General features: G+C 23.7%; 2 protein-coding genes across 4 annotated transcripts in view; one reads left to right on the top strand and one right to left on the bottom strand.

Moving 5' to 3' along the window:
• Positions 1 to 14,052, top strand: part of LOC117181471 (DDB1- and CUL4-associated factor 12) — a 251,124-nt gene that overhangs the window by 108,975 nt on the left and 128,097 nt on the right. The window lies entirely within an intron of this gene.
• LOC117181473 (pyruvate dehydrogenase E1 component subunit alpha type I, mitochondrial-like) overlaps positions 1 to 14,052 on the bottom strand; it is a 44,525-nt gene that overhangs the window by 5,156 nt on the left and 25,317 nt on the right. For both annotated transcript variants that reach the window (XM_033374164.1, XM_033374166.1), the window contains one exon: positions 7,663 to 7,911. In XM_033374164.1, coding sequence (XP_033230055.1) covers positions 7,663 to 7,911 — 249 coding nt within the window. The remainder of the gene's footprint in view (positions 1 to 7,662; positions 7,912 to 14,052) is intronic.

The raw sequence follows: 14,052 nt of genomic DNA, 5'->3' as shown, positions 1-14,052 counted from the left end.
ATTCGAGTGAATTTAGAGGAATTGAAAGTAACTTAGAAGAATTTGATGAAATTAATAAAAAATGCAAGAAGTTAAAAGACTTCCGTGTTAATTAAATAAAAACTTTTAAACAAAATTTTAAAAACATAGAATTAGGTAAAATTAAGTAAATGGAAAAGAATTCAAGTGAGTTAAAAAAAATAAAGAACATTCCAAAGTATTAAAAAAAAATTCACGATGAATTCCAATAAATAATTTTAAATCTCCTAAAATTTTGGAAAATCTACTCTTTTTTAACCAAAAAAGTGGCTAATGACTACAAAAGAATTAAAATTAAATTAAAGAAGAATGAAATAAATGGGAGAAATTTGTTTAAATCGAAAAAAATCCATTAATTTCAGTAAAATTTGAGTGAATTTAGATGAATTGAAGGAAAGCGAGAAAAATTCCATAAAGTTGATAAAAAGTGAAAGAAGAGCTTAAAAAACTTCCGGATTAATTAAGTTAAAATTTTTTTAAATTCAAGAAAGCCATGTAATTAACTAGAATTTAGTAATTTGAGAAGGATTCAAGTAAATTAAAAAAAGAATAAAGAAAAATTCAAAGAATTTAAGAGAATTCAGAGTGAAGTCTACAATATAATGTTAAATTTCTTCAAATTTTTGAAACTTGACTAATTTCTAACCAAAAAAGTAACTAATGACAACAAAAGAATAAAAGTTTAATTTAAAAAAATCAAATAAATGAGAGCAAATTTTTTTAAATAGAAAAAATCCATTTATTTCAGTAAAATTTCAGTGAATTTAATTCAAGGGAAGCGAGAGAACAATTCGATGAAATTAATAAAAATGCAAGGAGAGCTTTAAAAACTTCCGGATTCAGTACGTAAAAACTTTTAAAAATTAAAAAAAAGCCATTGAATTAGGTAGAATTTAGTAAATTGAAAAGAATTCGAGTGAATTAAAAAAAGAATAAAGAAAACTCTAAAGAATTACATAATTTCAGAGTAAATTCTAATAAATAATTTTGAATTTCTTCAAATTTTTGAAAATCTACTAATTTCTAAACAAAAAAGTGACTAATAACTAAAAAAGAATTAAAGTTAAATTTTAAAAAATCAAATAAATTTGGAGAAATTTTTTTTAATCGAAAAAGATAGATAGGTTTAATGAAATTGATAAAAATGAAATAAGAGGTTAAAAGACTTTAGGATTAATTAAATAAAATAAATTAAAAATTAAAATTATTTAAAAAGTAAATCAAATTAAATAAAAAATTAAAAAATAAATCCATGGAATTAAGTAGAATTCAAGTAATTCAAAAAAAGAATAAAGAACATTCCAAAGAATTAAAAAAATGCAAGGTGAATTCCAATAAATAATTTTAAATCTCTTAAAATTTGGGAAACTCTACTAATTTCGAACCAAAAAAGCGACTCATGGCTACAAAAGAATTAAAGTTAAATTAAAAAAAAAAAAATAACACGAATTGGAGAAATTGCTTTAAATCGCAAAAAATCCAGTTATTTCAGTAAAATTAGAGTGAATTTAGAGGAATTGAAGTTAAGTTAGAAGAATTCGATGAAATTAATAAAAAAATTCAAGGAGAAGTTAAAAGACTTCCGGATTAATTAGGCAAAAACTTTTTAAAATTCAAAAAAGCGATGGAATTAAGTAGAGTTTAGTAAATTAAGAAGAATTCAAGTAAATAAAAAAAAATTAAAACATTCCAAAGAATTTAAAAAAATTCACGGTGAATTCCAATAAATAATGTTAAATTTCCTGAAATTTTTGAAACTCTACTTATTTCTAACAAAAAAAGTGACTAATGACTACAAGCCAATTCAAGTTAAATTCAAAAGAATTCAAACCATTTTTAAAATAAAAAAATCAATTTATTACAGTCAAATTTTAGTGGATTTAGAGGGGAATTTGAGTGCATTTAAAGATGCATTAAACAAAAAATTAAAAAAAAAACAACCGTGAATCGAGTCAAATTCAGTGAATTTGGAAGAATTCAAAAGGATTCAAAAGAATTTATGACAAATTAATAAGAATAAAGGAAAAATACAAATGAATTACAAAAAAAATTTCCTAAAATATTAAAAATCCTTTGATATCTTTTGAAATCCCTTAAAACTGTTTAAAGCTTTAAAAAACGCCTGGAAATTTTTCACTATTACCTAAAATATTGCAAATCCTTTAAGATCCTATTAAATTTTAGAAATTGATTAAAAATGACTTTGAAATCTTTTAAAATAGCCTAAAAAAATTAAAATCTTTTGAAATAGTTTTAAAAAATGAAAGTTCTTGAAAACGCGAATGTATTTGAAAAAAATAAATTCAAATATTTCAAATCCTTTAATCATTTTATCTAATTGATCCTTAAGATTAATTAAATGAAAAATTCAAAAAAAAATGTTTAATCGAAAAACTTTAAAAGAATTCAGGCTCAATTAATAAGAATTCAGGGTGAATTCAACAAAAAAATAATTTGGAACCCTGCCAAACACCTCACTAATTTTGAATAAATTCTTTAAAATCCTGGTAAATTTATTAAAATACCTTGAGAGTTTTAAAAACCGTTACTATCATTTAAATCCTTGGAACGCTTATAAAATCCCGTGAATCTTTTAGAAATTCTAGAAAATTCCGTATGTTGGAATATTTAAAACACTTTAAAATCCCTTCAAATGATTGAAATCAGCTAAAAATTCCTTCGAATGTTTTTAAATTCCCTAAAACATTCAAAATCTTCTGTAAAATATTTTGAAATATCTCAAAACCTTCTAGGCCCTGTAAAATCGTTTCATATCTTATGAAAATTCTTTATCCTAAAATATTTCAAATTAAAAGCTCTTAAAATGATTTAAAAGTTTTAAAAATACACGGAAAATACCCTGAAATATTTCAAATGAATCCAAGAAAATTGAGCAATAGTTACTGACCTTAATTTATTTAATTTATCTTTATTATATTTATATTGTATGTATTTATTAATTTATCGAAAAAAATTAATTAATTTAAATCCGTAATCTTTGAAGCTTCAATCAAATAATAATTTTTTTAGGTTCTATTATAGCCTGCAAATATGATACTATTGGGAATAGTTAAATTATGATACGCCGCCTGGTGACAAAAATCCGTACTAGAGAAAATGGGTAGGATTTTAAAGATGCATTTTAATTTCTCCATAAAAGTGTTTTAACGAATTTTTTGTTAAGTTTAAAGTATGTATTTGATACTAAAAATAAGTCTTTATCGGAAACACAGGGTTTGAGGTAGAATTTACATATTATAGAGTAAGAAAATACATTTATTGACAGAAATTTTTTTCTAGAAAAAAAAATTTTAATTTTTATTGTGATTTTAACGCATTATAAACTTACATGAACTTCTTTCGAAGCACAAATGAACCCGAAGTACATTTTTATTCATTTATAGATGAACTATTTACGATCTTAAAAATGTGACCTGAAAGTTTATTTATATTCTTTCAGGGTGGCCGTTTTAATCGAAGAAACAAATTCCCGGTCATTTTCCGGTTAGCAAATATTTTGCACGGCCAATGAAATTTAAAAATTCAAACTATATTTTAAACATTTTTCCATATAAAGAAATAAACAACAAATTAAAGCATTCAAAGTGAAATACTTGAATTCCAAACTTTTAAAATTGAAGTTTAACAAATTTTTAATTAAAAAATTGTGTATTCAAATTCTCAAAAATGTACAATTACCAAATGGAAGGTAGTAACACTTTTTAAATAAACAATGTTAAATGAAATGCAAATAAACTGCAAAATTTAGAACTTTTAAAAAATTTTATAGTTCAAAGATTCAGATTAAGTTCCAAAAATATAAATCTACGTCAACATTTTCAATAGTCTAAATTAAAGAATCAAGCAATGAACTTTAAAAATTTTCAAAATTATATTATTTGAAGGTATCCTTCAAAAGCTTTAAAACTTTATATCAAAATCTTGAAAAATCTAGAAATGGTTTAAAATTTTTCCAAATTTATCATCATTTTTGAATTTTTTGTCAGAATATTAAATATATTTCAAAATAAATTGAATTCTTTCTATAACTTTTAGAAAATCCTGCAAATTAAAAAAAATTAAATTTGAATTTATAAATAACAATATAATACCTCTTATTTGTAAAAATATTAAAATAATTTTAAGAGATATTTAGAAGTCTAAAATGATTCAAATTAAATTTAGAACTTAAAATAATTTCAAATATTTTTTCAAAAATTTAAAATGATTTTTTACTTTGAAAAATTATTTTAACAGAAAGTTTAAGAAAATTTTAAGAGATTTCAAAAATTATCAAAGAAGATTATGGACGATTGTAAGGATTTTTTTTTTAATTTGCAGAATTTAAAAAAATTGTAGCAAAATTTCGATTAATTTTAAGATATATTTAGATTTTCTGAAAAAAATGTTAACACACTTCGTTTAAATTACTTGAAATCATTTCAATTTTTAAATTAATTTTGCGTCTTTTCGAAACTTCTAAATATCTCTTAAAATTACTCAAATTTTTTCTATAATTTTTAGAAAATCCTGCAAATTAACAAAAATTTGAATTTATAAATAATAATAGAGCACTTATTATTTATAAAAATATTAGAGTAATTTTAAGAGATATTTAGAAGTTCTAAAAAGATTCGAATTATATTTAAAACTTGAAATAATTTCAAATATTTACAGCCGAATTTAAAATAAAATGTAGATTTTTGTAGATTTCAAACCAAAAATTTAGAATTTTTTTTTATGAATTGTGAAAAACTTCAAAAGAATAAAAAAGTTTCTTAAGATTCTTAGGAAAAAGGAAAATTATTTTTCACATTGAAAAATTATGGACGATTTTAAGGATTTTTTTTTAATTTGCAGAATTTAAAAAAATTGTAGCAAAATTTCGATTAATTTTAAGATATATTTAGATTTTCTGAAAAAAATGTTAACACACTTCGTTTAAATTGCTTGAAATCATTTCAATTTTTAAATTAATTTTGCGTCTTTTCAAAACTTCTAAATATCTCTTAAAACTACTACAAATAATAAGTGTTCAATTGTTATTTATATGTCAAAATATAACAATTTCACTTATAAATTAAACACTTAAATAATAGACCAATTAAAATTATAACGCTAAAAGTTTAAAAGTTCTTCAAAAATCTAAAAAAATCAAAGCTTTCTATGTAAAATAATTCAGTTTCAAATTGTTTCCTTTTAATATTTGGTTTCAATTTACTCGTCTTAAATGAATGATGAAATATTACTAAATACTAAATGCTTATTATTTTTCTACATTAAGAAATTTCAAATTAAATGGGATAAAAATTAAATAATTTAGACTCGCAATATTTTTAATTTAATAAAATCTTTAAGATTTTATTTCAAAATTTTGAGAAATCTAGAAGTAGTTTAAAATTTTTCCAAATTCAAAATAATTTTTGATTTTTTTTTCTGAACTTTTAAATATACTTCAAAATTAATTGAATTTTTTCTGCAACTTGTAGAAAATCCTGCAAATTAAAAAAAAAATTTTAATTCCTAAATAACAATAGAACACTTCTTATTTGTAAAAATATTAGAGTAATTTTAAGAGATATTTAGAAGTTTTAAAAAGATTCAAATTAAATTTAGAAATTGAAATAATTTAAAATATTTACAGCCGAATTTAAAACAAAATGTAGATTTTTGCAGAATTCAAATAAAAAAATTTAGCATTTTTTTTTAAATTGTGAAAGACTTTAAAAAAATAAAAAATTTTCTTAAAATTCTTAGGAAAATTGAAAATGATTTTTCACTTTGAAAAATTATGGAAGTTTTTAAGGATTTTTTTAATTTGCAGGATTTTCAAAAATTGTAGGAAAATTTAGATTAATTTAAAAATATATTGAGAAGTTCTGGAAAAAATGTTAACACACTTTGTTTAAATTATTTGAAATAATTTCAAGTTTCTATTTAATTTTGAATCTTTTCAAAACTTCTATGTATCTCTAAAAACTGCTCAATTTTTTTCTACAAATAATAAGTGTTCAATTATTATTTCTACATAAAAATTCAACAATTTCTTTTACAAATTAAGCATTTTTTAAATAGAACAATTAAAATTGTAACCCTAAAAGTTTAAAAGTTCTTCGAAAATCTAAAAATTCAAAGCTTTCTATGTATAACAATTCATTCTCAAATTGTTTTCTTTTTAATATTTGGTTTCAATTTACTCGCCTTAAATCAATAATGAAATATTGTTAAATATTAAATAACTATTCTTTTTCTTAATTAAAAAATTTCAAATTAAACGGGATAAAAATTTAAATAATTAAGACTCAAAATATTTTTAATTTAATAAAAATCTTTAATTGCGACTATATTATTATGGATTTATTTTATGTTGAAAATAGTAAAACTCACGTTAACATTTTTTAATGTCTAAAAAAATTGATAGAAATAATATATTAATAACTTTATTTATTAAATTTAATATAAAAAATAATATTACGGAAGACCTGAAATTCTGCATTAAAAATATATTATTGATGAATCAAGAAAATTTGTATTTAAAAATAAAATTATCGGAATAAATGATATATTAATTTAAATTCTTATCAAGACTTTCCGGATTGAAACAGCTACCATCTGGCAATTCTCAAATATTGAACGGATCTAGAATTGTTTGGTCAAATCAATTATTGTTCAGAGTACAGATCCATTTCAAAAATATTTTATTTATTTATATTTACAGTTAATTGTTTAAATTTTCAAAACTGCACTTAAATTATTTAAAAAACTGTTAAAATCGAACTTGGGCAGATTTTTCTTCTGAAAATTCGTAAAATTTCCGGTTTCCCGGTCCGACAGCCACCCTGTTTTTTATAAAAAAATCTTCGATTTTAAAAACTTCAATTTTTAATTTTTTTAACCTTTAAAACTGCATTTTAATATTCTTTAAATTAAAATATATGCTTAAAAATTAAAAATTTTTTAAGTGAAAGATTTTCGAATTAAGCGTTCTAAACTAAATGATATAATTTATAAAAATCACAATTCAACAAATTATTTAAAAAACGTTTGAAAAAAAAAGTTGGACAAAATTTTTATTCTAAAAATTTTGTAAAATTTCCCGGTCAAAGAATAAATTCACTGTCATTTGCTGGTTTTCCCCGGTCATTTCCCGGTTTAGTCACCACACTGTTCTTTTTATAATAAGGATAAAATTTGCCGCTACGTAAATTAAATAACGTTCATTTAAAAGCTTATAATCTATTGAAATTTGTATGCCATATTAAAATAAGTCTTGTTTTTAAGAAAAACATTTTTGACAAAAATGTGTTTTTTCACTCTATAAGATAGAAATTTGATTTAAGACGCTTTAAATTGCATAAAGATTTATCTTTAGTATTCAATAATAGTTTTAAGCTTAATAAAACACTCATAAAAACATTTTTATGCAAAAATTAAAATCTATCTTGAAAATGCTACCTACTTATTCTAGTTCCCGATTTCGGCACCAGATGGCGAAATGATCGACCATCATTCCTAATAGGGACCAAATCTTGAAAATAGGGTTCTTTAGGGACCTTAACTGAATACAGGGTATAATAGGAGATAAAGGGCCTCTTAAAGATATAAAATGAGCAAATTGATTAAATGAATGTTTTGAATAGTGACCTTGAGTTCATCGGACGTCACGAGATTGGCATTAACAATTCTGTCTTTGAAGCCGGTGATGGGATCTCGCGTTTGTCGTACTTCCTGAATTTCCTCTCGTGTACGATAACTCGTTCCGGGGTCAGACATACTGTGACCGCTGTACCTGTAGGTCGCAGCTTCCATAACGATTGGGCCTTTACCGGAAGTGCAGTGATCGACTGCAAATCGCGCTGCTTCCCGTACTGCCAACACGTCCATACCATCAACCTGCAGAAACCAAATTCATTATAGGCTGGATTTATATAAGCAGGATGGCCACTGTTTTTCAAATTTTCTTCTCCCGTTTCTCCCGGTAAATATTCGTGATTCCTTCCGGTTTAGTAAAAAAAATTAACTCTCTTTCAAAGACAGTTTTTTCACATATACGATCAATTGCGGAAATCGATAAGCATCAGCAAACTCTTGGATGACCAATATTTTCGAAATTTACGTCTCCCGGTTCTCCCGATAAATATTCGTGATTCCTTCCGGTTTAGTAAAAAAAATTAAGTCTCTTTGAAAGACAGTTTTTTTCACATATACGATCAATTGCGGAAATCGATAAGCGTCAGCAAACCCTTGGATGGCCACTTTTTTTCAAATTTTCGTCTGCCGGTTCTCCCGGTAAATATTCGTGATTCCTTTCGGTTTAGTAAAAAAATTAACTCTCTTTCAAAGACAGTTTTTTCACGTATACGATCAATTGCGGAAATCGATAAGCATCAGCAAACTCTTGGATGGCCACTTTTTTTCAAATTTTCGTCTGCCGGTTCTCCCGGTAAATATTCGTGATTCCTTCCGGTTTAGTAAAAAAATTAACTCTCTTTCAAAGACAGTTTTTTCACGTATACGATCAATTGCGGAAATCGATAAGCATCAGCAAACTCTTGGATGGCCACTTTTTTTTCAAATTTTCGTCTCCCGGTAAATATTCGTGATTCCTTCCGGTTTAGTAAAAAAAAAATGAACTCTCTTTGAAAGAAAGTTTTTTCACATATACGATTAATTACGGAAATCGATAAGCATCAGCAAACTCTTGGATGACCAATATTTTCGAAATTTTCGTCTCCCAGTTCTCCCGGTAAATATTTGTGATTCCTTCCGGTTTAGTACAAAAAATTAACTCTCTTTGAAAGAAAGTTTTTTCACATATACGATCAATTGCGGAAATCGATAAGCATCAGCAAACTCTTGGATGACCAATATTTTCGAAATTTACGTCTCCCGGTTCTCCCGATAAATATTCGTGATTCCTTCCGGTTTAGTAAAAAAAATTAAGTCTCTTTGAAAGACAGTTTTTTTCACATATACGATCAATTGCGGAAATCGATAAGCATCAGCAAACTCTTGAATGACCAATATTTTCGAAATTTACGTCTCCCGGTTCTCCCGATAAATATTCGTGATTCCTTCCGGTTTAGTAAAAAAAATTAAGTCTCTTTGAAAGACAGTTTTTTTCACATATACGATCAATTGCGGAAATCGATAAGCATCAGCAAACCCTTGGATGGCCACTGTTTTTCAAATTTTCGTCTCCCGGTAAATATTCGTGATTCCTTCCGGTTTAGTAAAAAAAAATGAACTCTCTTTGAAAGAAAGTTTTTTCACATATACGATTAATTGCGGAAATTGATAAGCATCAGCAAACTCTTGGATGACCAATATTTTCGAAATTTTCGTCTCCCGGTTCTCCCGATAAATATTCGTGATTCCTTCCGGTTTAGTAAAAAAATTAACTCTCTTTCAAAGACAGTTTTTTCACATATACGATCAATTGCGGAAATCGATAAGCATCAGCAAACTCTTGGATGACCAATATTTTCGAAATTTACGTCTCCCGGTTCTCCCGATAAATATTCGTGATTCCTTCCGGTTTAGTAAAAAAAATTAAGTCTCTTTGAAAGATAGTTTTTTTCACATATACGATCAATTGCGGAAATCGATAAGCATCAGCAAACACTTGGATGGCCACTGTTTTTCAAATTTTCGTCTCCCGGTAAATATTCGTGATTCCTTCCGGTTTAGTAAAAAAAAATGAACTCTCTTTGAAAGAAAGTTTTTTCACATATACGATTAATTACGGAAATTGATAAGCATCAGCAAACCCTTGGATGGCCACTATTTTTTAAACTTTCATCTCCCCGTTCTCCCGGTAAATAGTCATGATTTCTCCCGATTTGAAAAAAAATTAACTCTCTTTCTGAAACTCACAGTTTTTTTTACATATATTATCAATTACAGAAGTCCATAAATGTTACCAAACCTTTCTGCAAGAAATCCATTGACTTTAAACCATATATGTTGGATAATAAATAAGTTTTTGTGTCTGATAAAGAAAAATACAACGATGCATTTTATTTTATACTAGCAGTAATTACTCGCGCGCAAATCGCGTGTTCACGTATCTGGATTTTTATTTCCTAACATGAAAAATATGTAAATTTAGACAGTAATTATAAAATTATTTTGCTAATATTATGTTAAAATTTTTTTAACAATAATTAATAATTTCGAATTGAAGAATTCTGAAATCAAAAAGAAAATTCTTGAACGATTTTCTCCCGGTTCTCCCGATAAATATTCGTGTTTCTCCCGGTTTCTAAATCGCATGTTCACGTCTCTGGATTTTTATTTCCTATCATAAAAAATATATAGATTTGAAAATTCATTATTAAATCAATTTCCTAATATTATGTTTGAAATAATTTCGTGTGAACAATTAATAATTTCGAATTGAAAACGGCTGAAATTAATGCAAGATTTTGGACAATTTGATTAGAAAGAAGAGTTAAATTGTATAATTCTCAGTCGAAAGGCCAAAAATTAAACACCCAGAATTAAAAATTAAAATTTCAAAAGTAGGGCAATGTCAAAACGTTAAAAATTGAATAATTGAAGATTCAAATTTTGAAAATTGGGTCATTTGAAATGCAGAGGAACTGAAATTTTATTATTTACAAATAATAATACAATTTAATGTTGAAGACTAAATTGAATCTTTCAAATTCAAAGCTTTTAAAATTCTAAAATTTTTAATTGTTATTACATAAAAAAATTATAATTTAACATTACAGCTGATTAGATGAATTTTCTGAAATCAAAAATGAATTGAATTCTAAAAAGTTTCAAAATGAATAGTAATTTTAAATGGGAAACATTTAAAATGAAAAAATTTCTACTCAATTTACTTCAAAATTTACTTCAATTATTTGAAGTAAATTTAAATCATTTACAAAGTAATAAGTTTTAAATGTTTACTTATACTTTCAAAAATGCAACCAATTCGATTTTAATTGCAAAAATAAAACCTATGAAAGGAAAAAATTGAAAATTTAGCGCTCACCATGAAAATTGGTTTCTTTTATTTTAAATACAATTTTAAATTCAATTTTTAACTTATTTATTGCAAATCTTCCTTTAGAATAATTATTCATTCTTGTATTTTTTCTATCCAATATTTTTCAGAAGTAAAAATTAAAAATACCAAATAAGATTGCTGTAGTATGATTCCATTTTTTGAAATTCTACTAGTTTAAGCTTTTCAATTCGAAATTTCTTTTTATTTACATCTAAAATTATTAAATTAAAAACTGATTATTAAGAATTTTAATATAAAATTTTGAAATATTTAATAGCGTAATGGTCCTGACATTTTGAATATTTGCATTTGAAACTACAACATTGTGAAATTTATAATTGGAAACTTCCAAGAATTCATTACGAAATTAATTTAAGGCTAAACTTTAGTTTCAAGGCCTCAAAAATTAAAATTTTTTAGAATAACACATTTAAAAATATAATTTTAAATTAAAATTATATAAGTTTTAAATTAAAATTATATAATTATGAGATTAAAACTTTGCAGAACACAAATTAAAAAAAAAGAACAATGTCGAAACCTTACAAATTGAATATTTTAAGATTAGATAATTGAAAATCCAGAGGAATTGAAATTGTATTATTTATACTTAAAAGCGTTCAAAATTAAATAATTACAAATTGAAAACTTATGATTTTGAATAACTTTAAATTCAAACCGATTTAAATTTGAAAATTTAATATCGAAAACTAAATTGAATATTTCAATGTTAAAGCTTCTGAAATTTAAAATTGTTATTACAAAACGAAATTATAATTTGATATTAAAGATAATTAGGCAAATTTTTATAAAATCAAAAAATTAATTGAATAAAAAAACATTAAAAAACGGTTTTAAGACAAACATTTTAAAATAAATAGTAATTTTAAATGGGAAAAATTAAAATAAAATCTACTCCAGTACCTTGAATCTTAAGAACTAAAGAAATAATAATTTTAAGTTGCTAATTAAGTTTATGCTGATTTAAAAAATGTACTCTCAAATATTAACTTTTTTGTTAAAAATTCATATTTTTGGGATGAAATTTCAAATTCTTAGTAGAAAATGAGTATTTTCGGGTCCAAAATTAAACAGTTTTGTAGAAAAAATATCTATTTGGTTGGAAATTAATTGTTTTGTTAAAGATTAATTCACATTTTGGCTTGAAAATTAAACATTTCGGACAAAGACTATTTTCTTTTTTGACTGAAGAATCTTTTTTAGTTGAAAATTCAACTCCTTCGTTGAAATTGTATTTTCTTGGTTTGAAAATTAATCTGTTTTGCTTGAAAATTGAACTATTTTTTTTAATTCGTTTTTTTCTTGCATTGGAACAATTTTTTATAAAATTAAACTATTTTGTAGCATTTTTGTTTTGTTTTGGAAATTAATTTTCAATAATAGTGTAACTAAACAATTTTTGGTTTAAATTTGATCTTGTTTAGTTGAAAATATATTAAATTTGTTGAAAAGGCATCTTTTTGGTAAAAAAATAAACTTACAAATTTTACCAATTTTATTACAAATTTATTTGTAATAAATTTGTAATAAATTTTTCTTTCCTCTTTTTTATTTTTGTCCGATTTTTTTTTCAGATTAAAATAGAATTTGATTATTGGACGTTAAATAGGATTTTTAATTTGGCTTTTAATCTAATCTAAATTTCTTACATTTTAAATTTATTTGTATCGTTCAAAATTCATATTTCTAAGTTGAAAATACTATCATTATCTTGATTTAAAACTTAATTATTTGGTTAAATTTTTAGTCAAAAAATGAATCTTCAACCAAAGAGATGAATTTTTAACTAAAATAATGGAATATTCAACTATTATAATAGTTAGATTTTCAGTCTAAAACAGACAAAAAAAATTTCAACCAAAAAAGAAACAAATTTTCAACAAAATAGTTAAATTTTCAGCAAAAAAATTCATTTTCAAGGGAAAAAAAAACAAGTTTTCAATCAAATGGCTCATTTATAAACCAATGACATAAATTTTAAATTAAAATGATGAATCTTGAATGAACGAAAATTAATTTTTAATAAAAGAGTTTAACTTTCAAGCAGGTAATTTTATTTCCAACCCAAAAGATGATTTTTCAAATAAATGATAAATATTTAACTGAAATACTTGCATTTTTAACCGAAAAGAATTTTTTTTTAATTTTTCACAAGGTAAATAATTTTTCAAACAAATAGTTGAATTATGAATGAAAAATATAAATTTTCTACCAAATATTTGAATTTTTATGCGAAAAAGAATAATTCTCAAGAAAAAGTAGAATAGTTGAATTTTCCGTGAAGAATTTGAATCCTAATAAAACAACGTATTTTCAGCAAATTAGTTAAATTTTCTACAGAAATAGTTAAATTTTTAGTTAAAAAATAATTTTCAGCAAAGCAAGTTAATTTTGAAAAAGGGCTGAATTTTGTATTAAAACGATGAATCTTCAAAGAAAATAATTAACCTCAAGTAGGTTAGTTTTTAACTAAATAAGATAAATGTGACAAAATTTTCGATTATAACTCGGAAAAACTAAAAAATTTATTTTATCAAAAATAGAGTTATTCAATTTTTAATTCAAAAAATCGATTTTGAACCAAAAAATGAATTCTTAACAAAATAATTCAATTTTAAACCCAAAAGATGAACTTTCTACCAAAAAAGTTACAGTTTCAATAAAATATATACATTTTCAACTAAGAAAGATTCATTTAAAAACCAAAACTAGAATAATTTAATTTGCAATTAGAAAAGTAAATTTTAAACAAAAAAATATGAGTTCAGCAAAATTAATTAATTTTCAATTAACAAGAAACGAATTTATAGCCCAAGAAATTAATTTTTAATCACATTGATAAATTTTCAACAAAAATTATGAATTTTTGAACAAATAATGGAATTTTTAACTCAAAAGATGAATTTTCTATAAAAAACAAAAAATAGAATAGTTAAATTTTCTACAAAACAAAACATTTTTTAACGAAAAAGATTCCATTTCTTAAAGCG

This window comes from Belonocnema kinseyi, chromosome 10 (assembly GCF_010883055.1).
Source record: "Belonocnema kinseyi isolate 2016_QV_RU_SX_M_011 chromosome 10, B_treatae_v1, whole genome shotgun sequence".
Taxonomy (NCBI): Eukaryota; Metazoa; Arthropoda; class Insecta; order Hymenoptera; family Cynipidae; genus Belonocnema; species Belonocnema kinseyi.
This window is presented reverse-complemented; position numbering and strand designations above follow the sequence as displayed.